This window comes from Gavia stellata, chromosome 9 (assembly GCF_030936135.1).
Source record: "Gavia stellata isolate bGavSte3 chromosome 9, bGavSte3.hap2, whole genome shotgun sequence".
Classification (NCBI taxonomy): Eukaryota; Metazoa; Chordata; class Aves; order Gaviiformes; family Gaviidae; genus Gavia; species Gavia stellata.
In genome coordinates, this window is record NC_082602.1 from 4,755,360 (window position 1) to 4,781,339 (window position 25,980).

At 47.4% G+C, this 25,980-nt stretch overlaps 2 protein-coding genes across 3 annotated transcripts in view; one reads left to right on the forward strand and one right to left on the reverse strand.

Annotated features, from left to right (window-relative positions):
- The first annotated feature begins 4,906 nt into the window (after window positions 1-4,906).
- Window positions 4,907-14,566, forward strand: TACR2 (tachykinin receptor 2). The gene is made up of 5 exons (XM_009809314.2): window positions 4,907-5,406; window positions 8,971-9,165; window positions 12,356-12,512; window positions 12,850-13,046; window positions 14,371-14,566. The coding sequence occupies exons 1-5, from the start codon at window positions 4,961-4,963 to the stop codon at window positions 14,564-14,566; spliced, it is 1,191 nt and encodes a 396-aa protein (XP_009807616.2). The 5' UTR covers window positions 4,907-4,960.
- Window positions 14,567-17,049: 2,483 nt separating this feature from the next.
- LOC104255278 (hexokinase-1) overlaps window positions 17,050-25,980 on the reverse strand; it is a 38,705-nt gene continuing 29,774 nt past the window's right edge. For both annotated transcript variants that reach the window (XM_059821070.1, XM_059821069.1), the window contains 4 exons: window positions 24,195-24,378; window positions 21,954-22,109; window positions 21,001-21,234; window positions 17,050-20,267 (listed from right to left, as the gene is read on the reverse strand). In XM_059821070.1, the coding sequence (XP_059677053.1) occupies window positions 20,123-20,267; window positions 21,001-21,234; window positions 21,954-22,109; window positions 24,195-24,378 (719 nt within the window). In that variant the 3' untranslated portion in view covers window positions 17,050-20,122. The remainder of the gene's footprint in view (window positions 20,268-21,000; window positions 21,235-21,953; window positions 22,110-24,194; window positions 24,379-25,980) is intronic.

Genomic DNA, 25,980 nt, shown 5'->3' on the forward strand with positions numbered 1-25,980 from the left:
CTTTTCCTTGCGCCGCTCCCTTCGCGAATGCCTCTCGCTGCCGCGGGTCGCGCGGTCAGGACTGGCCCCGCAGCTGCGGGCGTCGGAAACCCCCCGGCCCGGCTCCAGCGGTCTGACACCCATCCGCGGACCCTGCAACCGCCCCGTGAGACAGCGCGGGCAAAAATCCATCCGTGCAAAGCTGCTGCGTGGGTGCTGGGCTTTTCGGCTGAGCGTACGTAACCATCGCGAAGCAGAATCCCTACACTCTACAGCAGCACCATTAAGCAATAGCAGAGCATTTACTTTTCACTATATTTTTTTTCTTCGTCCCATCCTGCAAATAACGCGGCGCAAGCGCGACAGTGAACTGGCCCTGTTTTCTGTCTACGCCAACGTTGAGCCAGTCCTGCTACCGTGACAGTGGGGCACTGTTAGGTCTCACGCAGCGATCATGAACTGCACAAACCATTCGTGCCTACGAGATGAAATAAGCCCTTTCAAGCTCACAGTACTGCACTCCTGTCCCACAAAAGGCTATTTTCCTCTGGGGAGAAAAAGTCTCATTCAAAGCGGCAGACAACTGTCACAGAGTTGGTTGTTGCATCCTGGCCCAGAGCAGACAGCATTGAAAATCAGTGTCTGGCACAAGAAAAGATGAAGTGCAGCAGCATTTATTCTTACCTAGCAAAGAGACTGTGGAAAACCTCCGAGCTGCACGTGTAAAACTGTGTAAGCGGTCGGTCACACATCATTTTGTTAGGTACGTACAATAAACCAGTAGTTGCTACCGAAACCTCTTTTATAAAGCCTAAAAAATATTCCTGGATAATTCTGTTATAAAAAGTGCCATTGCTTTTGCATGCAGTGCCAAACTCTGCTTCTGGGAAACAAATAATCCAGCCTGGGTCCCTGCCAGCGACGGAGCAGCTCATCATCTCTCTCGTTTCTGACAATAATCCGTAATACAGTGTCCTAGAGCATTCATCTTCTAAAATATCAACAACTTCAGTTTTCAGACAATTTTGCAGATATCCCTGACGCTTAGCAATGGCGTGCAGGCTGGAAATCGCATCGCGTATCGTTTAAGCGCTGCGAATTAGAGCCTACCACACATTCTTCATGTCTCACACGCATCGTTCACATCCAAACACGTTCCTGTCACATACACATTTTCCTTGTTTGTGTATTTAACTAAATCAGTAGGTTTGGTTTGATTTTCCTAAGGCCTTACCTTGTCATTTGCGCTCCAATTTCTGCAAATAAAATTTCAGGGCACGACCGGCTGGATGAGGAAGCCGATTAAAAGGAGTGTCCATTTTCCTGCTGTTTTCACTCTGAACTGAGCCAATGCGTCAAAACAGGTTTCTGTGACAAAACCGTATGAAAATAATTGAATAATGCTTTCCTTTGTCTGAATCCCGGCCTTTGTCTAGACAATGAAATGGCAAGATTTCTGGACCCAATTAGTATCGTTTAGCAGCAAATGGTGGTTTAAAGTAAGATGTTACGAATTGCCTGCGGCGCAGAGGGTCCGTCTGGGTTGTGCTCTCTCCACCTCAGCCCAGTGCAGCACAGTGCTGCAGTTTTCCACCCGAGAGCTCGGCGTCTCTGCCAGCACCGAGGCAGATCGTGCGTTACAGCATCTGCTCCCGAGGCCATCCGATGGCTGAACTAGGGGTGGTTTTGTTCACGTTAAGGATCAATAACTTCCACGTTTCCTCCCTCACCTTCAGGGCTACTGGGATTGTGGGCAGGGTAGGTCCCGTGAATGGGATTTCAAAAGCCACGGTCTGCAGAGCGCTTGACCCAGGGCTTCAGGAGATCTGCAGAAGAGGGAAGCGGCCCCGCAGCTAGCCCTGCACCAGGGAGCGTCGGAAAGACCCAAAGCTTTACAGAGCTACCAGCAGCATTTCTGCTGCTTTCTTCCAGCCCAAGACTGGCTGATAAAGCTCCAGCCCGGCTGCACGTTTCCCCACTCAAGGTGGATGCTCGTGGTCCTTACGTCCTGCTCTCAGAGCCGTTCCCTGGACAAAGGCCCTTCCTCCCAGAGCAGAGTCCAACATGCAATACTATTAAAGCCTCTACTGCCCATATTACCTTGTATTAATGTTCCCAAAGACAAAACACACCTTATTCACCCTTCCAGACCCGCATCTTTTGTTTGCATCTCTCACCCTTTGCTCAGGCCTGGGATCAGTGACTCAGCACAGCGACGTTTGGCCTCGAACCATCCTGCCCGTAATAAAAACAGCAGCGAAACCAGCCAAACCCAAAACCCCTGCTCTCAGATAGTCCCTTTGCCTGGCGTAACTCTAAAATCATTGGAGAGGTGGGTTTTGCCTGTCGTCCCAGGCCAGTGCAACTTTCCTGAGGAATTTGGAGCCTGCCTTTGTAAAAAATCGCTCCAGTTGGTAAGTCAGAAGACCGATAGCACGTCGCTGGCTGGGCTCCAAGGACGATAACCTCAACAACGCACAACCAGCAAACGAATAAAAGGTGTGGGTGTGTATAAACAAAAGCAAGTCCCTGCTGACTTGTATGATGAAATGTTGACCAAAGGGTGGGTGCTCTCCGATTATCACCCGAGTAACAGATCAGGGACCGGGGCAGATGGTTCAGAAGGCGGCAATGGTGCTTCCTAGGAAAGGTAGGCACCCTGACCGTCTTCAAATTCAAAGTCAGCCGAGAGAGGTTTTAGGTTCACCATTGAAACATCAAAAAGGACAGTCCTTTTTCTAAGCGTTTGCCTATGTTCTGCTTTCTGCAACAAAGACTAATAAAGCACTTCAGCTCCACTCTCAGCTAAACATACGGTGGGTTTTGCTCATATTTTCTTTGGAATTTGAAGAGATTTGAGCAAGCCAAAGGAAAAAACTCTGAAGAACACTATTAGCTGTTGAATTCATATTGCAAATCATGAAAAGCCCTCCTGGATGGCATACCGAAAGTGGAAGGTTCATAAGCTGTTTAATGAGGTGTCAGTGGAAGACATTCGAGAAGAGCCTGGAACAGCTTTGCAATGCACATGAGGAGATACGTACAAGTGCTATTTTTGCAGTTCCTGGGTAAGGCAATGCGTGGGATTACCTGTAGGTAAGTTCATCGTGAGGAGGAGGAGGTATTACACATAGTATTACAAGTATTAATTTCTAAGAAACAGTACTTGGGTAATACCGTCTCAGAGAAGACCTGCTTTAAAGAGTTGCAGTGGTTAGGTGATGGGTTAACTGAAGGCTGCCTCCAGAAATTAATGAAGCAAGGAAAGACTCCAGGCTGAACCGGTGGAAAGGATCCTGAACCGATAAATACTGCCCTGTTACAGGGGAGCCCGGCACAGCTGCAGCTCCAGCAACTACGGGAGCTGGAAAACCACTGCCATCCCAGCGCCGCACGCAGAGCGGGAGTTTTTCCTTTATGTTACTCATCAGGAGCTTTCTGAATCCTGAAAACAGGTTTTAACATCTGAAAATAGGTTTTAATATACGAAAACAGGTGTTAATACCTGAGACACTTTTAGCTTCCAGCAGAGCAGGCGTGAGCCGGTGCCAAGTACTCTTTGAAATCTCAGCCTCAACGTGTGGCTTATGTTTATGTCACTTACTGCAAAGCCGAGAGCGAGCAAGAGCGCTGTGCGCTGAGCAGAGACGGGTGTCAGGGGTTCCCCTTTCCTACCAGGACCACATTCCTCTTCTTGCATGTGCGAGGCCAATGATTTTCTCCAGCACGCCCTGGGAAACGGTATGCAGCGGTCCGAAGCGGGAACGCCCCTCGTTCAGCCCTTCAGCATCACGGAGCGTGGGGGCTGGGAACTGAGGCTCTTCTGGATGTTTCTATGCTAGAGAGCAGTCGCAGAAGGATTTCTGGAGCTCTGGATGAGACCCTGGGTGCCAGCTTCCCACTGAAGTCTCATTAGGAGTCCCGATTCAGGTCTGGCCTTCACAAATGCCTCTCTCCTGGCATTATTCGCCGGCAACCCTTCAAGAACCAACAGGGCATGTTGCTGTAATTTAAATAAATTAAAACATACCAAATCTACTAAATATGGCTTGTCGAGTCGTATTATATAGGGCAGTGATCATTAAGTAAAATGTCTTAAAAAATGCAGATGAGCCTCCGAATAGTTGCAGAGAGCAAGACCACCTTGCTAAAATTGCTTTGGATATATTTTGTTTCTTTCTTGCTATGAGAGCTCGCGTGAAGCCAGGGAGGGTCCTGGAAAGGCACGGGTTGCAGGACTGGTAAACCCGGCAAAGTAGCTACCCTTGCATTTAAGCCTGTAAACCCTGATACAGCAGCATGTCCATTTCAGAGATTATTTAAAAACAAATGGAGAAGGGAAAAAAAAAATTTTAAGTACCACTTTGCTACGTTTCACTTGATGTCAAATTCGTTGTTTAGTTTTTGCCTGCAAGAGACTCCACCTCCTTTCAAAGTCCCCTTAAAAGCTGTAGAGAATTTATCCCAGTACAGCTCCTGCCTCGCACTTAACAGTTACACAGGCAAAGAAAACCAAATGTCCTCAGTCTCGCTGCAGAGGGTTCAGATACCTGGTGCCTTGGAAAACCTCTGCCCTGAAAAAGAAGGATTTCCACTTGGATTGAAGTGTTTTCTGGCTTGATACTTCCATTTATATTTTCTTGGCCCTAAAAATAACCTAAAGGAAGACATCGCCTGTCACTGACCTGGAAAACGCCTTCCTCCCCCCCTTTTTATTTCTTCCTTTTTTCTTTCTTTTTTAGAGGAAAAAGAAACTCGGGGGGGAGAGTTGTTCTTTAGTTTTTGCTCTTCAAGTGTAGGTTAAAATGCCAGGCAAGGAGGAGGCCCTCACTATCGCTCATCTGCTCCTGGAACTGCATTACATCACTTGGAACACAGGACGAGAGGACATGAGACATCTCATCCCGATGTCCTTTTAACGGCACTTAGTCATATGCACGGGAGTTCGTAACACCAGCATCTACTGCAAGAAAATGAGCAGATGCCAGAAGATTTTATTTTACGATTAGACGAAGAAAAAACCATGAGCACATTTTCCATTTTAAATGCGAGCAACATTTCGCAGGCTGACTCCCTCGAGGACAGCAGCAATTGGACGGCGGCAACCCAGTTTACCCAGCCGGGATGGCAAATTGCTTTGTGGGCTATCACCTATTCCTTCATCGTTATCACATCCATCGTTGGCAACGTCACCATCATCTGGATTATTCTTGCGCACAGGAGAATGAGGACTGCTACCAATTACTTTATCGTTAATTTGGCTCTTTCGGATTTGCTGATGTCCGCTTTCAACACCATCTTCAATTTTATTTACGCCAGTCACAACGTCTGGTATTTTGGCGAGGAATTCTGCAGGTTTCAGAACTGGTTCCCCATCACCGCAATGTTTGTGAGCATTTACTCCATGACAGCCGTGGCTGCAGAGAGGTAAGAAGCGAATGGAGAAGGTAAGGTCTGAAAAAGTCACTGTAAGTTATAAAAAGAATTATTGCAATACTTTGTGCGGTTGGCCCCCACCTACCGTGTCAGGTGCCTTATCAGCAAAGTGGGAGGAGTGCCAGGCAAATAGGCTATGGGGTTAGATGCTGGTTATGGCATGAAAGGAAGGCTCTTCTGTCTTATCCCTGGTCTGAATCACACCCGAATGTGTAACGAGTGGCAGCGGCTGGTATTTTATTGTTCCCGTGTTACTGCTCAGAAATTGTTTCCCAGTCATCCTGCAAACTCATTTTCTTTAAACCACGGGAAGGACCTCTCATTTGGACAGAGCTGGAGCGATATGAATATGCTGCAAGATGCTGAAAGTAGTGGCATCCACAATTCCACTTGTGAGTCCAGCAAACCACCAGAAATAATGGGAATTGGATCAGAAATGGCAGAATCTGCTCCAATAGTTCACAAGAATGACTTATTCCAAGAGGGAGGAAAGTAATTACAGTGATTTTGTTTGACTTCTGAGGTAATTTGGTATTTTCATAATACTCTCTCACATCTGCCAAGTCTCTTTTACTCGAGCTTAAATTTGTGGAGTCTGAATGTGTTTACAGCTCATTGTTATGTAGCATGATGCTGTTTTTCTTTTTACTAGAAAGTGGCCAAAAGTCCATGGGAATTTCCTCTCTTAATGGCAATAGCATGTAAAAGAAGTAGAGGAGGTTAAGCTCCCTTCTAGGCTCTCTGCCTGCCCTCCCTCCCTCCATCCTTCCCGTCTTCCCTCTGTTCCAGTCCCTGCCTGGCGCTGGGAACATCTGTATCTTTTCCATCCTGTGTCCCTGCCGCGACCCCATGGCAAAGGTCTTCCCCCAGGCAGCCGGACCCGGCGTCCTGAAATAACCTGCCAGTCCTTTATCGAGCCCTCCTGTTGACTTTGCAGTTCCCTTCAGGTTTCCTCCGTTCCTTATCAAGTGCGCGCCTCCACGAAGGGCCCTTCCAGCTCCCTCAGGAGCGGAGCCAGCGTCCCTCTGGAGCCATCCGAAAAGCAATGCTCCTTGAGTCATCGGGGTCGCTTTCGTAACTCCCGCCCCTGCTCGCTGCTGGGTTCACCCCGGCACACCCAGCCTCAGGAAGCAATCGATGGACAAATCAAACCAGATAAACAAACCGGCAGGAGAAAGAAGGCTTCGCCCCGTGTGCGTGTAACGCCCACTGAAACCCATGCCAGAGATGGGGATATGGCCCGGATTGACACAGTACAGGGCAGCGGCTCCTGCAGTTGCTGGAAGGATCGCTAATAAGCACAGGGATGAGTGATGTGTTTATCAGCCTGCAGTTGTCCAGATGAAAGCAAATCCCTATTTAGAAGCAAGGGCAGCTCAGTTTTAGACTCGAATATTCTTTTGCTGTTCCTAGCTTTAAATCAAGTGTCGTTGGTAACTGCTATTTTATACATGTGGTCTGCCAAAGAATAGTATTTTTAAAAAAAATGGAAAAAAATATCCATTTCAGCCTGTCCTCACATCTCCCTACTCTCGTTCCTTGGGGACTTTTGGTGAAAGTACCTATACAGGCAAAATCTCTTTAGTTACATGGCACAGATCAGAAAAAAAACTTGGCACCTCGCTGCAAACCATATTTAGCTATTCTTTGCTTAGCCTTAAAATAGATCCTCACACTGGCTCATGGAAACTCGCGGCTTCCATTTATTGTTACGAGAACTTGCGTCCACTTGGGCTCCGTTGTTTAACTTCGCTAAAACAATGTCGTTTGAAGCGGTTTATTGTAAGGAAGGAGGCTAAGAAGTGACAGCTCTAAAAGTCACCTTCGTCTGCCGTGGAAAAGGCCCTGGCAATATTGCTCACCGTTGAGTTTAGGACCACTTTGTTTCCCCGTTTCAAGCTGCTCTGTGTACCGGAGCAGCTGTTTCCACTGCACGCTTTCCGCAGCACTCCAGGCAGAAATGTAGTATATCAGCTCAAGTTTCAGACTCCAGTTAGCGAAGCCTCCTAGGCCCTCTTCGGAAAGTGTGCAAGAGTGTCTGAAATTCAGCTTGTTTTGTCTGCACGGGACGAGGACCGGAGGAAGGGTGCTGGGAGCGTGATCCCAGCATCCCGGGATGTCAGAGGGAGAGAGGACACAGGGAGCAGGAGGGCAAAGGCAGCCCTGCCACACAGCAAGAGCAGCCACGAGATCTCAGCAGATTTGGTAAATCTCCCAACTTGCAGGGGCTTGCCTAAAAGAGCGGCTCGCCTCGGGGGTGCACCCCTGGCCGAGCGGGAAAGCCTCCACCCAACAGCCCTGTAATACCTTCGGTATCTGCAAGACGGGCTGCTGCGTCAGGCTGCTTCGGCGTCACAGTGGGTGGCATCATTTATACCCGGGACTTGCCGTTCACCAAGAGCCACAGATGGTGGAGTTGGGCACTTCTGCAGAATTCTGGAGAATATTTGCCACTCGATTCCTCCCTGACCGGATTCGAGCATTGTGTAATACTGCCTACAACGAGCTAAAGAAAGGCAAGGTGACATGAAAATTTTATAGCTAAATAAGGCTCTGTGGCCGTGCAGCTCTGGCTTACTTGCTGTGCTGTCTGTCCGTGCAGCCGCCCTCTGTCCTGCAGCAGCAGCCGGGCAGAGCTCCCTCCCAACAGCCCGGCCAAGAGACAGCGCAGAGTTTGTCAGATTTTCACTATGAAAACCAGGAGGCAATTGGCATTTTCCACTCTATTTTGCCTTTGTAACAACCATGACGAAGAGTACAGAAAGCATGACAAGAAATGCATAATTGATTATGTACTCATTATGATACCATGCATTTCTACACAGGGAACCTAAAACCAGAGAGCGCCCCGGGCTCGCGAGTAATCTAATAGTCAGATGTGCCATGAGGGCTCTGAGCAGGTGTGGGACGAAAGGGTCAGCCTTCCCCTTCCACCGCCAGCACAAGTGCTTGAGCATTTACAGGCAGAGGTGGATGGCGCATGAGTTTTCCACGGCTAAAGATCAGCGGGGAAAAATTCAGGGTATAGGGTACTCAAGACCCCAGTCTGCTGTTGTGTTAATACGGGGTCTCAGAGGACATTGACATAATTAGGGGGAAACAGAGTGTTTGGGGGTTTTTTTGGTAGAGGAGGGAGAAAAGGGCGCGATATTAAACAGTGCATAACTCCAAACTAACATGAACAGTTCACAGCATGAAATTTCAGAACAAACACATAAAGCATTTGAAAAAATCATTGAAAAAAAGAGGAAAAAAAAAAGAAAAATTTGAAGTAAGCAGAATACTTGCAAAGACCATATGCAGAAGGCATAGATGACTGCTTCCCCCTCACACCAGAAGCATCCATCCACATGGGTTTAATATATTCTACCCTAAGACTTGCAATCTTCTCTTCAAAAAGGATTTCTATCCTTCTAATTATTTATAGCCTGGAACCTATCAAAACGTCTCTATAAATAAAGCCCACTATACCGTCCTGGTGAGTTTTTACACTTGCTGTATTTGTTATATAGTTTACCAATGCAACTGTAAAAGCATTACCTATTTTTCTTGCAGATACGTGGCAATAATTCATCCCTTCAAGCCCAGGCTCTCTGCTGGAAGCACCAGAATCATCATAGGGGTAATATGGCTGGTGGCGTTTGGGCTCGCCTTCCCGCAGTGCTTCTACGCCGAGATCATGACGGACAACGGAACAACGAAATGCGTTGTCGTCTGGCCCGATGACGTCGGATCCAAGCACCAGCTCACGTAAGAGAAACGAGAAAACATCCAATTCGTGCAAAAGTTAACTAGGAAATCCATTTCATCCCCGAACTGTTGGCTACAGGCAGCACTGGGAGAGAGGGCAGGGGGGCAGCAGGGCAATACGGGTCTGGGGCAGCTCCCCTACACTCACTTTAAGCCAGCTGTGGAAAAAGCTGCCAGGTGATCATGGCTCAGGGTGAAGAAGGGTGAGGTGCCATCCTCCCTTGCTTTGAAAAGTGGTTATAAGATCTAGAAAGCCTAGAGAGAGTGCTCGGTGGATTTAGGAGAAACCAGCGCAAAAAGTCTCTAAACAAGCAATAAATCCTGGTTCCAAAGATGTGAGGTTTTCTCTCTCTGCCAGGCAGGAAGAAAACGGGTATCTTTAATGCTGAGCAGCCACATAATTAGCTAAAAATTATGCTGCTCTTTGTGGGGAAAAAAAAAAGAGGAGCGTGTTTCAAACATCCTAAGGTTTTATCGACTGATTTTCTGGGCACACATCTGCGCTCCCAAGAGCTCCTAACACTCACAGCAATTTCCTCCTGCTTTAGAGCAAGGTTGTTCAGACGGATGAAAAAAGCCATACCCCGCATTTAGGGGATCTGCTGTGACTAATCATTATTCAAAGCACATGATACACAGAGCAGTTTGAGAGATTTATCAAGCAAAACATATTTATACAAAGTAGTAATGGAAGAACCACGGAAAAGGAACAAATCGATTAACAAAATGGAAACAATTTTTCAAACCAAAACCAAGTGCTAAACTCCCCGCGTCCATTCTTCACTGTGAACGCTTTTGCCCAGCTAAGTGCAACCAGGGACATTTTTCCCTTCTCGGTCTTCATCTCTGGCAGACAGCTGGATGCCTCCTGCAGTTAGTTATTACCAAACTAACCGGGTTTCACACTAATATGTGCCAAGTTCCAGGAGGTTCATGTAAGTTTGGCTGAGCCGCAGCATGTTCAGCCACTGACGGTCAGTTGTCCCCAGTCTCCAGAGTCACAGAAGAGCAAAGAATGAAATCAGCCTCACACCACGTTGGGTGATGTTCCTACCAGGGCTCCTTGGTTGGTACCCATTGGCACAGGCTGGGGAACACAGTATGCCAGGCTCCTATCGATTGAGAAGGAGGGATAGTAGATAATCACTTATATATGTTGCTGCTGACTATTTCATTCAGATGAAAAGCGTTAGGTTTGTTTCTCCCACATCCACTGTTTGGGAAGGATTGAAACAAGAGTTTACCAGCACGCCAACGAAATCTCTGCGGGCTGGAAAGGTTGGTCCTGAACGCGACAAGTAACGAGGCAGGTTCTTTCTGGGATCCGCAGCTGAAGAGCAGCAGCTCCCAAAGACGTTAAATCACTTCATTCACCAGCTCGCTCTCCCTGAACATCCTCAGATTTGCAGGTTTCAGTAGCTCCCTTGGAAAGGAAGTTGGAAGCAGCGCTCCCCAGAAATCATCTTGAGTGATGGATCTGTCGGGACAAATGCCTGCAATACAGACCAGGGAGAAAAAGCCACGTGCAGCCATTCATGTGCTAGTCCAAATACCGCAGAAAAGAAATACTAAGAAAGCCAAAGATGAAACAAAGAAATGGAGGACTGGGTTCCTCTGTTGACTGTGGGTCCTCCAAATCCTTCTTAGTAAATTAAAACCAGCTTTCAAGGTTTCTAGAGTTCAGAACAAAGGAAAATCCTTTTCTGCAGGAAAAATGTTTATAATTATGGTAGAACCAAGTCCAAAAAAACCCAAACAATGCACTACTGTGACTGCCAGTGCCTGAGAAATCTTAGATATGAAGGGACTAAATTTGTAGAAGTTTAGTCAAAATAAAGAACCTTAACCACAGAGGATTTTTTTCTGGTGACAGGTTAACTTTGCAGCAAAGTAGCAAAATTACAAGACTAAAAGTTTCTTTTTGCCACATGCTCGAGCTTAGGCTCCCATCCTCTCCTCCTGCGCCTGGATGGGAACTCGGAAAGGGCTTTGCAGGTCTGCTGTGCTCCACACGTGGTATTGGACCTTCAAAAGAGGTACCACTCTGAGGAGACGGGAAGGGTGGAAAACAGGCAGTGATGAACTTGCCACGTTTCACAAATATAATGTTTTTCTACACGCAGCCACCGTTCTGCTATTTGCAACAGCCCAAGGAGGAAAAACCACCGAGTGGGTCCGAGTGGCCCCAACACCAACTTCAACAGCACTCTGCAAAGCAGTTGACCTCGCTCGCTAATGCGGCGAGTAACTCCAGAGCGCTGTCATACTGAGAAAGACCATTTGCACACAGCCTTTTGTGGTCGTTGCCAGCAGCGTGTGCCAGAGCCCTCCCGCCTAATCCTAGTTTTTACACTGTTTACGTTAATTTGACAGCTACTCTAACCAAGTGAGCAGGTTGTTCCCTCCCCATAAATGGTGGTTGCTTAAAATAATCAAACCCCAGCACGAGGGAACCAGCAGACGCTTGTGGGGTAACATGGAACGCTAGGAAGGGCCGAGCTAAAATACAGCCAAAGGAGATGTCAGCGCTTTCAGCTAGAGCAGTGACTGAGTAGCCTCTCGGAGATATATAATTGCGCGTGCACTCACAAATAAAACCAGCCACACAAATACAGCAATGACTGATACTCACTTTCTGCATGCTGTAAGCAGGCAATATTCCTTCCTCGCTCTCTGCGGCGTCTTCCCTGCCAAGTTTGTGCACCCTGCTACATTTTGAAGTCCCTGACCCAGTTTTTTTCATTGTTGCTGTATTAAGCTGTTGACACTATTGCATTCAGCAAGTTACTTCGCAGTTTTTGAAATATTCCTTTTTCATATCTGTGATTTAAAGGTTCATATTTTTACAACCACAAGTTTTAGATGTCTCTCTTCCCTGACTGCAGTGGGACAGCAAAGTTCAGGACAGGTGGCCATGGACTGTGACCATCTGATAAAAGATAAATTATATTACTCCGTCTTGAAAGAGCAGTGAATCCAGTCCAAGGACTAACCATCCCAAGACAAGAGAGATGAGCTTTTTCTGTTTACAGAAGTCCCTGTAATGATGTTTGTAGGCAAAATTTCTGCTTCTGTATGCCTTGGGGTTGAAGTTAGTGGGAGCCAGACATACACGTCCAAAAGACAATTTCTGAAAGAGCCCTTCAAGAGACATACTGACTATGAAAACGTGCTTGTTCTTCTTTTCCAGGTATCACATTGCAGTGATCGTGTTGATTTATTTACTGCCTTTATTGGTGATGTTTGTTGCATACAGCATTATAGGAATTACTCTGTGGAGCAGCGCGGTTCCAGGCAACCACCTTGACAGAGTCCGCTACGAACACCAAGTTAATGCCAAAAAAAAGGTCAGAAGTGAGAACTTAAAAATAATAGCTCTCAGCACACCAGCCCTGCTGGCTCCAATTCCAAAACGGAGCTTGCATTCGATACAAAATCTTGTAGGATTGGGCATGAAAGGTTGACAAAAATATTTTGGGCGGGGGGTAAAGGGCATCACCCAGAAAGTATGAAAAAAATGGTGATCTACGTGCAGCAGCCAGCCTCCAAGGAAGAAAGGCTCACGTCGGTAGGCAGTGGGCCAGTTCCCAGCAGTCCTTAGAGAGTAAAGCCCGGTGTCCAGTGAATCTGCACATTGCAGGATAAACCAGCCCTAGGAATAACACACTGCTTTTCATTTTCTAGTTTGTGAAGACCATGGTGGTAGTTGTGATCATTTTTGCTGTCTGCTGGCTGCCCTATCACATATACTTCATCCTGGGGAGCTTCAAGGAAGATATCTACCAGCAGAAGTACATTCAGCAGGTTTATCTCGCAATCTTTCTCCTTGCCATGAGTTCGACGTTGTACAACCCCATCATATACTGCTGTCTTAACCAAAGGTGAGTAGCGTGTGCGCAGAGAAAATGAAAATCTCAATCTGAAAAGGCATAAATCTCTGGAGGGGAAAACAACTGCGATTTTCAACTGCAGTCCACAGGCCAGGTAGACAAGTTAATTTATACTCTGCTAATAATGTGAGATTAGCCACACTGTGCCAGTGAGATTTTAACCCAACCGTTAAGATTTTCTGCCTCCGAATAAAGTGCAGGCAGCAGGTGTATACGATCAGCGCAGCCACGTTTGCACCAGTTTCCACACGCAGACTACCTTATTTCCAAGGAAGGAGGGAGGACTCTGCAATCCCTGCAATGCATCTGCTGACCTAATGCTGGGATGGCTTAACCACCCACTCCTCCTGGGCCACCACCCCCCAGCGCAGCCCTGAGCCCCCCCACGCAGGCGCAGGGCTCATCTCCGTGGGGAGCAGGAGCAGCCCACGGGCGACCTGCCGAGAATCCCGTCCGGGCACACCGCCACGAGCGAGCGAGCAGCTGGGAGAGCACAACCCCATCGTGCCAAGAGATGTCTCTCTTGCTCTGCGCTGAGAACGGGCTGCTCTCGGGACGCTGGTGTGGCAGGACGCTGGGCTTGGGGAGCTGCTCCAGCTGCCCTGCAGGTCTCCATGCCAATTCCTGCCTGCACATCCCACTGCCAGACCTCTCCCTAACCCACACGTCTCTTCACCCCAGCTGCATGCGCAGTGAGCTTTAAGGGTAAAAAATAGTTACGGGCACACCTCCGCCAGCACCTCCAGTGCAGTTTCACTGGGACTCCACCAGCAAAACGCCTAACTCCAGAGCAATGCTAGGAGGCTCACTCCTTGGGAGCGTTTCAAACAGCATCCTGCCCGTAAACTCGCAAAAGAAGGCAGTTTCGCAGCCCATTCACCCAATCTGCATTTAACGTAAAACACCCAAACCCATCCTCCTCCTCTCTCAGAAAGCAGACAGCTTCCTCATTTGATTATTCATGGTTTTTCAAAAAGTTTCCGGTGGGTAAACACATGTATTTTCCTCAGATGCTCCGCTTCTCACGAATGCTGTTATCAGCATGGTCAGCACCGTCTACTGAGCACATCAAACATCCTGCCATTTGCCTGATCTGACATAGTTGCTTAAAATATAAGGAAATCTCATCATAAACTCCTATTGCTCTTCCCTCCATGGTTTTATACAGTTAGCTCTTCACCTCACACCTTTGATTTCAATAGAAACTTTTTATTTCCATGGCCATTCAGAGGCAGAACCAAGTCATGCATTTGTTCTTTCTCTGTGCAGTCAAAAAGATCATTTCACCATTTAATTTCTTTTCTTACATTTACAGGTTTCGTTCTGGCTTCAAATTAGCCTTCCGGTGGTGTCCGTGCGTAAAAGCAACTGAGAAAGACAAACTTAAACTTACATCCCCATCTCTTTACCAGACAACCCACAGGAAGTCAAGAACAAGAAGTTCCAACACAGAAACCCAATTGAATGAGAAAGAGAAGACATCATTTACCCTCACCCAGCTAACACTTTGATTTTTCTCCTCCTGGTTCTGGCTCTATCCTTATACACCATTTCAAGGCAGCAGATTTGTAGAAGCCTGAGGCAGGTCTTTTCTGGAGCAACTGTTTCCTATGGGATGTTTTCAGATGCCATCAGCACTGAAAGCAGTCTGCTGATAACACTTACATACATGTAGCTCCAAATATCACCCAGCTATGGATGCAAGTTCAGCTCTCCCTTACACCAACATCTGCAATACAAAGCAGAGAGGTTTTGCCCATGAGGTCAAAAAAGCAGTGAAGCAGACCTGGGGCAGTGCCAATCAGTAGAATATCAATTATTCTCTTCCAGATAGAGATCTCCTGCTTCCTGTTCCACCAAGACACTTAAACCTGGAAAAGAAGTGATGGAGCAGAAAGGCTGGGGTACATCTGGCCCCGTTTGGATGGACCCTTGGGACTGCATGGGCAGCTAAGTCCCGTGGCTCAGCAGACCCAAGGCAGACAAGACTGTGGAGCAAAGCTTGTTTACGACAAAGGCAAATACTAACACACCCAGACTGAAAAGCCTGCCTGGAAAATTTTCTGAATTCTGGGATTTTCATGCCTGCAATTTCACCAGCACCATCTCTCATCAGTTACAAGTGAGAAACAGTTCCTTAAGATGTCGTCATTGCATGGATTTCTATAACCTTGTACCAAAATACGATGTAATTTTCCTATTAAACCGTGCCCAAGTGACTCCTCCAACTTCACATAGTTAATTGTGGTGTCTGATTTGGAGAGCAAAGCTCTCTGAAGAGTCAGTAGCCAGGTGTGGGGTGCTCACTGGCTTGGTCAGGGCTCATAGATCCAATCTGAATCCACCTCCTTTACCTCCACTTAGTCCTAACTGCAGTCTGACCCATCGCTGTCTTTTCCCAGATGGTCCCTTCATCTTCCCTTTCCAGTCTTACCCTGTTTTTATCATCACTGTTCTTCTCTTCTCAGATACAAAAATAAAGGCTGAAATAAGTCATCTTCAAAGCCTGAAGCATTATGTGCAGACATGCAAAACAGGAGAAGCTGAAATATAAACATTATACATAAAGTATCACAGCATTTAATACTGGTGTAATAAAGTAGCACTTCACAATCACCTTCACGGTTCATGACAGATTTGTATATAATACCACAGAGCCATACCTTAGCATACAAAAAGCTCCTACAATTTCGACAAGATCCAGTTATTTGAATTACTCCTCTTTGCTCCGTGAAAGCAAAACTACGAAGTGTTGCCAGGCTTGACTTCTGCAGTAAATTCAGAGAAAAGATTCGTGGCTTGAACTGAAAGCGTACTCAGGGATGTGATTTTCCCAAGTCTGTTTCAATACAGCAACCAGCAGATATATCTTCCTTCTCCACTTAAATCTTCTTCACCTCCCTGCCTGCTGTGGGGAACAATTATGTTACACAGAGGCCCAAAAAACTCATCTTGCCAATGGGACAACAGAGCACAGGGCTGTATGCCCTCTTTAAAAAAAGTTCATTATTTTAAATCATTCCACCAGGCAGTTTCTAGCCTAGATGTTATCTGGCCAGCCTGCTCTTCCCAAGACTGCATTGCTGGGGTGCGTGCAGGGCACTAAGAGGCATTCACAGGCAATCCCCACCAAGTCTTTCTTCTGAAGGGAGTCAAAACAATTTGGGAGGGATGCTCTGCAAGGCACACATCTCTGGGATCAGACTAGAGGTTGCAAAGACTCTTGCTCCGAGGAACTGAAGGACACCTACACATAGAGTTCACTATTTCATATCTATATAAGCTGTACCTCTCCCACGCCCAGCCAACGTGATTGAAAGGCCTTTAAACCCTTTAAACCCTGCAGCTTTCTAATGCGGATCTTTTTAGACCAAACAGACCTATCTTGAGCCTCCCATCTTCCCCTCCATCTTCCACCACACCTTAACAGCCAGCCAGAGCCTATTCCAGATGCCCGAGTGTCACACACGTGCCGGCACCGTCTCCCCTGCGCAGTCCCCGACAGGCACTGATGTTTCCTGACAGCTCATGGCATCTCTCTCTCTTGTTCGGGTGCAGAACGAAGGAACGAGGACGACTGACGATTTCTTCAGGTTGAAAGCGAAACTCCCCGTGCCCTGAAGGACTCACACTGCAGATCCTGAGATGGTTCTCCACTAGAAACAGCAACGGTTAAGAAAGCAGAGATGCTCTGAGTCCTCGTTAGATACTGGAAGAAAAGGCATGCCAAGGCAGACTACATTATTTCCTGTGATATAAGAGGTAACAGGAACACCATGCTCCGTAGTAAATACATGCAATTCTTCATATAAATACAGACATGATTAAATTCCACGCAGCAGTAAGACACATCCAGGTCAGCAATAAATCCCTCCTCTGCACAGTTATTTGTGCTCTAAGCAGCAATGGAGTCCCTGTGGTCAGTGAAGAAAAACATTTGAAGAATCTCATTTTTATGGCAAAGGAACGAACAAAAAGCACAGAACGGGGTTCAGAAGTTCAGAAACACTTTATTTTGCCTTCTGCTATTTTCTTAAGAAAACAAAACAAAACAAAGTCTGCTTGTTTTAAAACCCATTCAAAAGGCTTCTGAGAGAACCCCCAGAGGAGTAAGGAGCGGATGACATTACAACAGTGGTATGCAAATGGTCTTTTCCCCAGGAAATATAAGATTTTTGTGTTCATACTGCAGTAATTACAGCTTAACAATTAAGAGGACTATGATTTTATTCACCAAGTCTAAAAGCTTTAAGTAAGACACCTCAGTCATTGCTTGGATAACATTGGAGACATTTCTTCAGACAGTTATAGCTTGTGATTCACTTGGAACAGTTTCCTAGGGGTAAGTAGTAGTCTGGAAATGGAAATCCCACCAGGTCTCCCTTTGGAAAAGAACTGCCGCGTCTTACCGAGTACATCACCTATGGTCCACAGTAGGAAAAGTCGCGCTGTTAGAAACAAAAACTCACTCCCTATTTGTTATGAGCTGGATCCAATAAACAAAACGACCTATGCCAGCATCTCCAAAATTCACCATCACCCTGAGACCAAGTTTAACTTCCACTTCTCATTCATCCTCTCCCCTGCACTGAGCCTAGCCCTCAGATGCTGAAGGGCTCCGAACCCAGGTCCCCAGGCACGGCTCACACCACCCCTACAGCACTGCCAACAGCAGGCATAAGATCTGCAAATCTTCAAGCAATTAAAAAGCGATGTGTCCCCCATGCCCAAAAACTTCCTCACCTTCTTCTGTCTTCTATTTGGGGTCATAGCTGCACATCAAGGGTGTCAGAGACTATTCAAGCTGTAACGTAAGATGGGTTATTGAAGCAGCACAACTTTAGCGTATGCAAAAGGAGCTTTCATACACAACTCCAACACGGGATGTGCAAACCAGCAGTGTATGAGCACCTGACAGTGTGATTCTGCAAATGCTGACCCTATGCACACAGGGAGGTTATGGACTCCGACGTGCATCAGACTTCTCCGGGACACGGCGGCTGCAACGTACCCATCACTGTGTGTCTGGCAAAGCCAATCTAATCACATTGGCTTTGATGCAGTGGGCTGAGGTTTTTCCTGCACTGCAGACCCCCCTGCATGAGACAGGGCATGAGATGCACCCGGACAAACTACGCGCGCCCTAAGATTTGGGTGTTGTCAGCTCTGTGCCTCTGCTGAACTACATTAGGAAACACGAGGCATGGGGACCTGGGTGAAATCCACCCTGTTTGAATCTGACCCCCGAACACCCTGGGAATAAAAACACACACACAAAACACAGGCACCACTGGGATTAGGTTGCAGCTCTCCCTACACAATAGCTCTTCCCAAAGCACTAAGCCACCAGCCAACAGCACCTCTTCCAGAAAGAATCACTAAACACCAGTTAACGCACATCAAAAAAGTTTAATATTTTCACAAGTATCACGTAACACTAGTATCGGAGCTACTAGTGTGCAAAATAAAAAGACTCTCTACCTTTGCAAAACCAGTTAGGCATGCAATTTTTCAGGTAGACACATACTTAAAGCTGCAATGACTGTTTGTGACTCACATGTTACCTTACAACATTCACTCACAGTGCACCATAACGCATATTGAAATGTTATCGATAAAGTAGGGCAATCCAAATCTTAGGGGAGTGGAACGTGGACAGAGAGGAGTAGCCTGCAAATTTCCATCTACTTTCTGCAGGAAAAGGCAGCAGGGAAAACCATGCAGACATTTCAAATTCATTTTTGGTAGAGGAGCGGGAATTAAGGACTACTGTGTGGTCTCCCTCTTTGCAGAAAGTGGTGTGACTTGCAAGTATTATTCAACGTTTGCCTTCCTAACGGCTTCTCAATTTAAGTAATGCAACTGGTATGCAAATATAATCATGGCATCGACTCGACAGAGGACAGGATACACCAAGCGTATATGATCTTTGTTGTTGCTTTAGTCCTTGGAATAAGCTGGGTCTGATTTTGGCTTTGTGGTTCGTTTAAGTTTATGCACCCGGGTCCTCAAAGGCAAGATCAAAATCAAACCCTCATATTCCCTTCTGATCACTAACTCTAGCTGAGTGTTTCGAGTGGCTGCTTACCAGTATTAAAGATTAAAGCTTTGTGTGGAAGCAAATACCCATTTAAGGCGAGAGACAGAAGTATACGCACCCGAGTGACACTGTCTAGCTGCAGATTCAGTAGAAGGGCAGCTGCAGTGCCCTGATCTAGACTAACAAGAAGAGATAGAAAATATTTTTAATAAGAGCTCTTAAACAGAAGAATACAGCACAGCCCGCTTAGGGACCATAAATCTACTCATTTCCCAGGTCTGGAGATTTGGATTACCCCAATCACCAACCACTTTGTTTTACTCTCTAGGGATTCCTCGTCGAAACGGGACAGATTTCGCCCAGTAACACAACACTACTCACAGAAGCAATGGGAAATACCAGTGGAACCGGATCTGTGGGACAAGGGCGTTTGCTTTTACCGTGACAAAACAGGCATCAAGGAAGCAAGTAAGTCGCATTGTCAAGTCCCACTATAGAGTTACGTGCGTGCACAGTGCTGACACACCATAATGTTTTCACAATCGCTTTACACGAAACAACAGCAGGTAGATATGCAGGAGGGAACTGTTGCTTCCCCTTCGCTAAAAGCATCAACACCCAGGTCTGGTGGTCAGTGTGCTGGCGGTGCGCTTAACAGGAATGCTGCAAAGAACACATTTGGTATGATGCAACGGTAGCTCTCAACGCACATCACTTGGGGGCAATTTCGTCTCAGACAACAACTGATTTTTGACAGCTGCAGAAATTATAGACTGATTTTTCCATGACCTACAGATGGGGAAGGTACCAACAAGGTGAATAAGAAACATGCAGATTGGGGTCCAGAAACAGGAGATATTATTAACAGCACACATTCTATCTTGTATCCTATTTTTTATGTCATTAGTTGTATTTTTTTTTTCCCCGATAAAGCAGTGAGTTCTGGGTTTTTACCAGTTCTGACTACGCAGTCGCTGCTTTATGAGAAAGTGCTCACAAGACAGAATCGGGGCCGGGATTGTGGAGTTCAGTTCTGCTCGGCATCGCGAAGCCTGCATCCCACCGCTGTGATGAGCGCTGCCCCTTTCCCGCTGCCGTCCTCTGACAGCAGGAAGGTCACATCGCAGTTGGGTGCTAGGTCTTTGACTGTTTGGTGCATGATCCTCGAAAAGCTGCAAAAGGAAACAACGGCAGTGGGTGAGGGAGGTCCCGCAGCGCCCGCAGAGCGTAGCACTGCCACAGGCCTTTGCAGTGCTCCCCCTTTCGCCGGGGAAAGAACTAAAATGCTGGAAACTAGGGTGGATTTGAAGACTGGGAGCAGTGATAGTTAAAGGAAAAAAGCACTTGTATCCCACCCCTGCCTCTCCGGTCTGCATGGGGTTAACCTGGATTGTGAGCACCACAGCAAAGGGGAGAGAAGAGACCACGTATAGTTGACTCCTTCCCACCCATCTCCCTCCATGCACACCAGAGATGGGCACTAGTCCTCTCCTCCTCCTGCCACCAGCTCTTTCAGACTCCTTCCTTCGCCTGCCATTGCTTCGCAGCAGCCCATCTCCTACGCACACTGAACAGAAACATCCTCCAAAGAGGCACCAGGCATTTCAGCACTGGTCTGTCATTGCCTTTGCATAGCCAAGAGATCCTTCCCTTGCTGTGCAGCTTCCAACTTGTTCGGCAAGCTGCATCCCCTTCGTTTGTCACCGCTCCAAGAATCCTTCCCAAGTCCTTCTTGATCCTCTCGCTGCCTTTTAGAAAGCCCTGACCACCCCTGATTAAGACTTCATTTCCCTGGCTCTTACCCTAGCAAGTAAGAGAGACCAGTTTGGTGTGTCAAGGGAAAGGATGTACAAGCAATGCACTACAGATCGCAGGCAAACAAATGCTGAGAAGTTGAATACTTACTGTGGATGTAGTTTGTACAGGGTCCCATCCACACCAACCGTTATCTCCAGGTGCTCTAATCCTCTGTTCTCCCTAATTTTATCTACAACCGCAGCCATTCCAGCGCCGCACAACTGAGCTGCTCGCCTTGACACCGCTCCGCACACGGTCTTGACAATGATACTGTCGTCGCAGGTGCTGTTGAGCCCCAGCTGTTGGAGGATGGCTCGCACCTGCAGCAAGGCTAACCTGTCACTGCAGAAGCAGAAGAGCACAGTGTTAAATTAAAGGTTTCCCTCAGTCAAGCCACTGCCACAAACCCCACTGCACACAGATGGCTGCATCCATGCACCCACACCAGGCAGCAGTCTTTCCTGCCAGCACAAGAGACCTCAGGGAATGCAAATTCATCCACCCCAGCACCATGCTGCAGTGCAGGAGAGGGGCACAGGCAGCAAGGGAGGCTCCGAGTCCAGCTCTGCATTGCCTCCCCTTCTCTTCTCTTACCAAAGGGCATTTCAGGAAAATATTTTTAAGGACCAACGTGGGGTTTTTCCCCCCATAAAGACTCGACAGGCTTTGAGATTACTTTAAAATACAGAGTCCGAGCAATAAAGACACAAAAACATCCAGTAAAGAAGGGGTCATTCAGCTAGTGTTCATTCAGTTCAACAATTATAGCTAGACACACACAAGGGGCACAGTAAAATGTCTTGATTTCCACGCAAGCAAATAAAATGATACAGTAAGGGAATCCTTGACAGCCCTTCCCACGATTTAGCAGTGAGCACTGCTAGAAATTCAGATAATGTTGTAAAGAGTCCTTCTGCAGATGCGCAGGCTCTCACTGAAACCAAAATTATCTCTGGAGAACCAAGCAATGCTCTCCAGCTGTCCCTTCCCTCCAGCAGTGTCACTGGAGGAGCGTTACCATGCTATTTCAACCTAAACAGCTTCCCATGCAGTGCTCTTACCTCTCAATCTGAGAAAGGAACTTGGTTTCAAAGATATGTCTGGTCTTCAGCGTCTCTGAAATCTGGCCTCTGAACAGGAACCCCCGTTTGGTGAAGTCGATCAAAATATTGCGGACTATTTCCCCCAGGTACATCCCACTGATCATTTTCTCGTACCTGCAATGAAAGACAGCGGCACAGCTCAGAGGGACGCTGCTCACATTTGCAAAGGCAGCATCGCAGCTGCGTTATCAGCCAGGTGGCCTGCCCGCACCCATTGGCAACATGAAATACACAACCTGATTTACACAGAATGGGCATTTACTAGAAAAATTGGGCAAGAAAACCATGATGACTCAGTGGGAAACCTTGTGAGCCCATCTACAAACACTTCATCTATTCCTCACTACCACCTTCCTCCAGCCAGGCTGTTGTTAATGACGGCTGGTATTTATCCCAGGTGGAAGAAACTAAAACCTGTCGCCAGAGAGCAGAAAGTGCTCAGATGAAAGCCAAATTTGCTGTGCATCCCCCAGTGACAGCCCTGAGTGGACCCCAGGGAAAATTTGTCTCTGCTGCACAACATTTGGGACCCCTCCTGAAGCACGGCTGAGACCTTCAACAGAAAAAGCTCAGTGGCTCTGGGCAACAAAATTACAGGAAAACCACACGGTACAGTCACTGCAAGTGCAGTGTTTTTAAGGGTGTCCTGTGCTGCAAAACCCCGTGAAAGAGAAAAGATGTGAAAAGGTATGTCCAGCACGTTTGCAGGATCACTGACCTGTAAACTAGCAAGCTGGGTGTCCAGGGTTGGTTTATTTTCAGTTAATACCAGCACCTGGTTTCCAGTAGGGTACCAGTAGTCCAAAAACCACAGGGAGGAACCAAGATGTCTTGAACCCCTCTTGCCCCCCACTTTGCACACAGCACCCGAGTTTCCCACTGGCAGACCTGCCCCCAGGCTAGAGAGAGGGAATATCTTCCATCTGCAGACCTCTTCCCAGCACAAGGAGCGGTCCATGAGCAATGCTCAGCACCAGTACAGGGCAGCCCTGTGCTGAGGAGGGCAGGAGTCTGCTTTGCACTTCTTCCCTTCCAGCATCATTCAGGTTTGGACAGAGCATTTTGGGGTTCATGAGCTGTGGCCTTACCAATGAGAACTGAACACTTTTCCATTTATTGAGAGGTGCATTTAGTGATCATCCTTTATTTCGCCTTCTGAAGCTCTAAAGCAGGGTTTCTGCACTGAATTGAGCGGAGCCCAGCATGCCATCCTGCTGGAAGCAGGCCATGCAGTCCATTTAATATTATGAGCTCTCTCAGGCTTGTACCCAGTGAGCGTCCTCCCTCTTGAGTGCCTAACTCTCTCTGGAATAAATTATCCCCCCTGGCAGTCTCTGCTACTGCCTTTGGCTGCTTACTCCATCCATCAGGCTCGTTCAGCATCTGCCTCTCTAGGTCTGTTTGAGCCCTAACTTCTAAAGAGCTTCCCAAGACACCTGCCAACTTGTCTACATCCCCCAGGTTTTCAGGCAGATTTACTCTAGTCACAAAATCTTTTTAAAAGCTCCTGGCATCAAAGCATTGCTGCAGAGAAATTATGAAAAATTGTAGCCTGGGCATGCAGCGGTCTCAGCCCAGTTTTATCGGTGCTGAATACACCTCTTTGTCAGCCCTTGAAGGGGGCAGGGAAGCACTTGCCCAAACAAGAGCTGGACCCCCAAAGTGGGATCCAACCTCCACAGCCAAGAAAGGCAGGTCCTCTAACATAACGTATTTTATCCAGAAAATTGCCTGAAATAAGAGCTGGCTGCAACTGCTAGAAACCTCCTGAGTGCTTTACAGTGAGCAGCTCCAAGCTCCATCCGTGCTGGCTGGTCTAGGCTGAGGACTTCTAGAGGCAGAGCCCTCTACAAAAAGAGTTCAGCTAAAGGAGATTAAACTGAGACCAAGAGCAAAAGAACGACAAGCCATCTTAACCCCCTCAGTACAACACGGGATGAGAAAAAGGGTCTCTCAGTAATTTCAAGACTTGTGAAGTTCTCGCCAAAAACCCTGCTGCAGTCCCATGGCAGCAAATAAGGTGCAAAAAAGCAGCGACCAGGAAAAGCACATAAGAGGGAGATCCCGCAGGATAGCAGGGCTGCAGTCATTTTTTGACTCTTAACCTCTCCCTTCTCTGACTGGGTGAAATCCAATTCTCTCTTAAAAGCATTTAAGGCAGCCTAGCTTATACTTAGCACACCATTTATCCTGCAGTACCTTTGCTTTCCAGCGTTAAGTGAATAGTCATCAACCGCTTTGTCATATATTGTCCTGATATCATCCAGGCATCCGTTATCCCCGAATGCTCCCCACTCAGTGTTCACACACATCCGTCCTTGCTCGCCATCCACCATCTCTATGTTTCTCATCTCTTCCATGTAACAGGCATTGCTGCCAGTTCCTGAAAGAAGATAATACGGAAATTACTTTTTGTTTGGAACAAAACAACACTGGAACAAGCACGACAGCCCTGACAAAACCTTCTGGGGGATCTTGGATGTGCTTTTTCTGAATGATGAAGTCAAATAATCGTTTTGAAACATCACCAAAAAACCCCACTCTTCAATAATCCTGAATTGAGGGAGAATATTACCGCTGTGGTGCACTGCTCAGGGTGGCTCAGAGAAGAGGCTCACCCAGGCCAGCTGGGCTGAGCATCCCACGCTACAGGGAGGAGCAGCAGTGCGGTGCTTTTGGCACACCAACCCTCACGTGCTTCTGAACCCAAAACCGCAGCAAGCAACCAGCTGGATTTTGAAGTTAGGAACTACTTTCCACAAAGCCCACGGACCCACAAAATTCAGGGGAAGATTTGCCAAACTGAAAACCTCAGCAAGTTCTGAGGCATCAGGCAAAGAAAACCCCAGGGGTTTTACCAGCTAATTGCAGGATATTTTTTAGTTCTTGCTTGGTTTTTTCCTGATTCAAATTGCTTAAAGAGTTTCTCCAGCAGGGAGGTTACTTCCACGTTGAAATGATGCCGTATCTGACCCTGCTTAAAGGGGATCCTATGGAGCATGGCAATTACAAAGTGCTCCATGTACACAAAGGCCTTAGGGACCAAAGCTTTATTAGCGAAGAGAGGAAGCTTTTGCTGCTACCTGGGACAAAAGTTTTCCTGAAGTTGCCTACCAAAGTCTCATTTAACCCTGCATCACAGATTCTGCACCAATTATATCAGCAAGTCTGTTTTCCTTTGCATTTTTAGGGTACTGTATCAATGAAGTCTCAGCAAAAATGGATCCTCCCACAGCACTCCCCTGCTGCAGGAGAGCTGAGCCATGGCATAGGCTTTAGCGGGGGGAAGTCTGGGCTTGCAGACCGAGACCCAGGTTTGCAGGACCAAACCAGACCAAACCCAGCTGTAGACCATCAGCACTGGCCAACCTCCCAACGCCAAGTCTCATCATCCAGAATGAGCTAAGTAAGGGCTGCTTGAATATGTGGATAGCTATTAAATACAGGCTGTTAGACTGACAGGCTTTTAGATGATCTCTTGTTGCCAGCAGATGAAAAGCAGAGACCTGGTCTCATCAGTGGCGGTTTCCAAAGTATTCAGCAGTGGAGACTCAAAGCATCAGCCCTCCTGGCAGGAGCGGCGGCACTGGGCAGAGACAGGGCACTAGCGTGATGTGAACTCACCCTTGCAAGAATATTTTTCCCTGCCAAGCAACAGCAGGAAAGTTCACCCACCTCCCTGCACTGGCGAGAGCAGGGCGACTGCTGCCTCATGCAGGCTCCTCAGCAAGCGCCGTCAGTCTGGCCAAGGCAATTCAGGCAGGGCAGGAGGAGCTGTCAGAGCCCCCAGGCGTTCACTCTCATTATCCCAGATGTACCCAGGCCACCTCCGACTCCCTGCTCCGCACACAAACACGCTGGCTGGAGAGCATACCTGGCAGGACTGCAGCAGACGGTCCTCAGAGGATGCTCTCCGCACCCCAAGGACACGCTGTCCTTCCTGCAGGGAACTCTCTCCCTGAAAACACGCCACCGACGGAGCTGC

Excerpts from the sequence above, each read along its gene's own strand:
- TACR2 (XM_009809314.2), top strand. The coding sequence starts at position 4,961 with ATGCCAGAAGATTTTATTTTACGATTAGACGAAGAAAAAACCATGAGC. Across the intron at positions 9,166-12,355 it reads GGATCCAAGCACCAGCTCAC|GTATCACATTGCAGTGATCG; the intron begins GTAAGAGAAACG and ends CTTCTTTTCCAG. Across the intron at positions 12,513-12,849 it reads AAGTTAATGCCAAAAAAAAG|TTTGTGAAGACCATGGTGGT; the intron begins GTCAGAAGTGAG and ends TTCATTTTCTAG.